Source organism: Amphimedon queenslandica, unplaced genomic scaffold (assembly GCF_000090795.2).
Source record: "Amphimedon queenslandica unplaced genomic scaffold, v1.1 AMPQUscaffold_12972, whole genome shotgun sequence".
In the NCBI taxonomy this organism is placed as follows: domain Eukaryota; kingdom Metazoa; phylum Porifera; class Demospongiae; order Haplosclerida; family Niphatidae; genus Amphimedon; species Amphimedon queenslandica.
In genome coordinates, this window is record NW_003546792.1 from 51,502 (window position 1) to 54,823 (window position 3,322).

The 3,322-nt window shown below is 33.2% G+C and overlaps 1 protein-coding gene across 1 annotated transcript; it reads right to left on the reverse strand.

Moving 5' to 3' along the window:
• Positions 1-914: 914 nt before the first annotated feature.
• On the reverse strand, positions 915-3,316 carry LOC109585989 (HEAT repeat-containing protein 1-like). The gene is made up of 4 exons (XM_020002130.1): positions 3,226-3,316; positions 2,614-2,719; positions 2,117-2,332; positions 915-1,008 (listed from the first exon to the last, which is right to left on the reverse strand). Exons 2-4 carry the CDS (start codon positions 2,704-2,706, stop codon positions 928-930), a joined length of 390 nt encoding a protein of 129 aa, XP_019857689.1. The 5' UTR covers positions 2,707-2,719; positions 3,226-3,316; the 3' UTR covers positions 915-927.
• Between the last annotated feature and the right edge of the window lie 6 nt (positions 3,317-3,322).

A 3,322-nucleotide genomic window follows, 5' to 3' on the forward strand; every position in this document is an offset into this window, starting at 1 on the left:
TGACAAGGACCAGAGCTACCCTTGGACTCATGAACCGCTTGTGGAGATGAGGCTTTACAATGGAAAGGAACCGATCGATTGAGACAAGACTCAGCGTCATAAGCATCACATAAACACTAAATAAAATCACAAAAGCAGTAAAGCCACAGGTTCCTTGCTTCTCTTCATCAGTGTCACCAACAACCCACTCACCAGCAGCTAATGCAGCAATGGAGAAAGGAAGATAGAGTGTCAATACAAGGTGTGCCAGTATGAGAGAAGTAAAGAATATTGTTGATGATTGTTTCCAGGACTTCCTTTGATAAATAGTAATGACTAGTACAACACCATTAGCTATGAGAGCTAGTACCATCTCAATACTAAGAACTCCTGCTACTGCCTCAGGACTGAAATCACCAGTAAAAGTATAATTCCTTTCCATCCTTTCTATCACAAGACTGAACTGGCAAACAAAGATCACTTGATATATGTACTAACAATCCAACACATGCATATATACATGTATGCATGAATATTGCCATATATACATGTACATGTACACGTAGCGTAGCTGAAAACAACTTCCCCTGAAACGATGCATTTCTGTTGAACATACAATTATGTCTTTTGCTTGTACTGATACGTGTGAACTAAATTTTTGCGTACACGAACTTCCTTTATTGCTACTATTAATAGTAAATGCTTGAGATTTCATGTACAATTGTACATGTACATGTACATGAATAAAGGACAAATATGTACAGTACATAGAATGTTTATGTAAACTCTTCATGAGTTGCATAACCACTTCCTTAAAACTATGTCAATTTATTATAAACACAAAATATGAATATATTTACTAGTAATGAAAAAATACCAACATACATGTAATTACAAAAGCACATGTACATGTACACATTGAGTATGATTGAGTGCATAGTGATGTGCTTACCAGTTTTGTGACTTGTGATGCGATATCTTTTGCAAGGAATTTAGCAATTCAGTTTTATCAACGTGCTTTAATAAAACCTATAAAATAATTAAAAATTATTAATTCATGTACATGTACGTTGTACATTGTATAATTTAACTGCAACTTTTACACAGTACCGTACAAGATGATTTATTGGCAAGAGTAATATTTGGCAAATTTGCCTGTCAAAAGTTAATGGCAGATCTTATATTGGTGATTTTGTGCCCCGTGCCATTGAGCATGCTCAAATTGAAACAAAATGGCAGATGTTACATTGGCGATTTCTTCATAGAACCACCAATCGCCAATATTATACTTTGCCAATAAATCATCTTATACAGTACATGTGTACATGTATATATATGTAGAAGAATTTTTATTTTAATTGTAATTGTAGAAGAATAAAGACACACACTACATACCGCATAGCCAAAAAATTTCGCGAGGAATAAATTTTCGTATTTTTGTGATCACTGTTTGCATCACAAAAAAATTAAACCCCTGAAAATAAATATTAATTGAGAGGCGTGGTCAACCACGCCTTACTAGTAAATGTGCCCTCGTGTCAAGTCATGTTCTTGGTCAAGCTGATGTCTCTGTTACTCTGTATTGCTATTTTAAGCATACTGCCTAGGTCAAAGATGATGATCTTCTCCATCACTGGTGTCCACACTGATTTGTAGACATGGTGCCCCTTGATATAAGAGTCCGACTCCGTCCGTCTCAAATATTAAATCTGCCATTGTTTAATTAAATAAGGCGTGGCCATCATTATTATTAAAATAAAATCACGAAAATATTTATCACGGAATTTAAAATTTATCCATAAATTTCATTATTCACGAAATTTTAAGCCTCAAAAATTTTTGGCTACACCTACGGTAATACAATGTAAGTATCAGTACATTAAATATTAAAGCTACATTGACAGCTTATTACAGCTCAGATTGAAACAAAATGGCGGATGTTATATTGGCGATTTCTTCATAGAGCCACCAATCGCCAATATTATACTTTGCCGATAAATCATCTTATACAGTACATGTGTACATGTATATATATGTAGAAGAATTTTAATTTTAATTGTAGAAGAATAAAGACACACACTACATAATACAATGTAAGTATCAGTACATTAAATATTACTGCTACATAATGACGTACTTCTTCTCCCATATCCAATACTGCCTTCACTACAGTTGGTTCATCATCAGAAAGACGTGATAATAATACACTTGAGAAGAAGTTGTCATCATAACTATGATGAGGGGAAGAGGTGCCACGCCCATCAATGATGGTGGATTTGAGAGATTTGACGGCCGATAGTCGTACAGAAGTGTCGTGATGATAGAAATTAAGGACATCATTGTTCAAGGATAACTGATGAGGTATAAAAGGAAGATGAAAAAGAGAATACAAACTTAATATGCATTTAACGTACAATGTATGTACATGCACATTTACATATACATGTACAAGATACTGTTAAGTAATACACATAAATACATGTACATGTACATGTAGGTAGACTCAGTATAAATGTACTGTAGGTTATAAGGGCAATACAATACATGTATTACATGTACATTAAATTAATGTACATGTACAAATACATGTATACGTACGAGTACATGTATGTACATGTACATCAAATTCTTTACTTCATGGTAAGTTCCAGGTAAAAATAAACTGACAAACTTTTCTATCATTTTCTTCCTGTCTCCTTTCTTCTCCTCAGCAAAAACAGCATCCATTACACTAGGATACCTATAAACATGTGATAAGTAAAAATGGCCATAACTTGAAAAATTGAAATCGGAATCAATTCAAAATTTCTACATAGCATAACTACACCAATATCTATCAGAAAATGTAATAAAAGTTGGGGGTCATTTTTTAGCCATTTTTTGAAAAAAAGCATGGGCTATAATAGTACAGGGATTTTTTCAAAAATTGGTATATTTTTAAAAATGGCCATAACTTGAAAAATTGAAGTCAGAATTAACTTAAACTTTCTACACAGCACAACTACATCAATATGTATCAGAAAATGTAATAAAAAGTGGGAGTCAATTTTTAGCCGTTTTTTGGAAAAAAGCATGGGCTATAGTACAGGGGTTTTTTCAGAAATTGGCCTATTTTTTAAAAAGGCCACAACTCGAAAATTTTAAGTCGGAATCATCTTAAACTTTCTACATATCATAAGGACGTCAATTTACATAAAACATATATATATATATATGAGAGTCTGGATACATGCAGTATGTCCTCACTTGTTAGTCAATGCTTGTACTACTTCAGTTAAAAAAGAGATATTTCATAGCAGCTGACTTTTTACCACTTTTATTACTAGTACAGAACTGCTCCAAT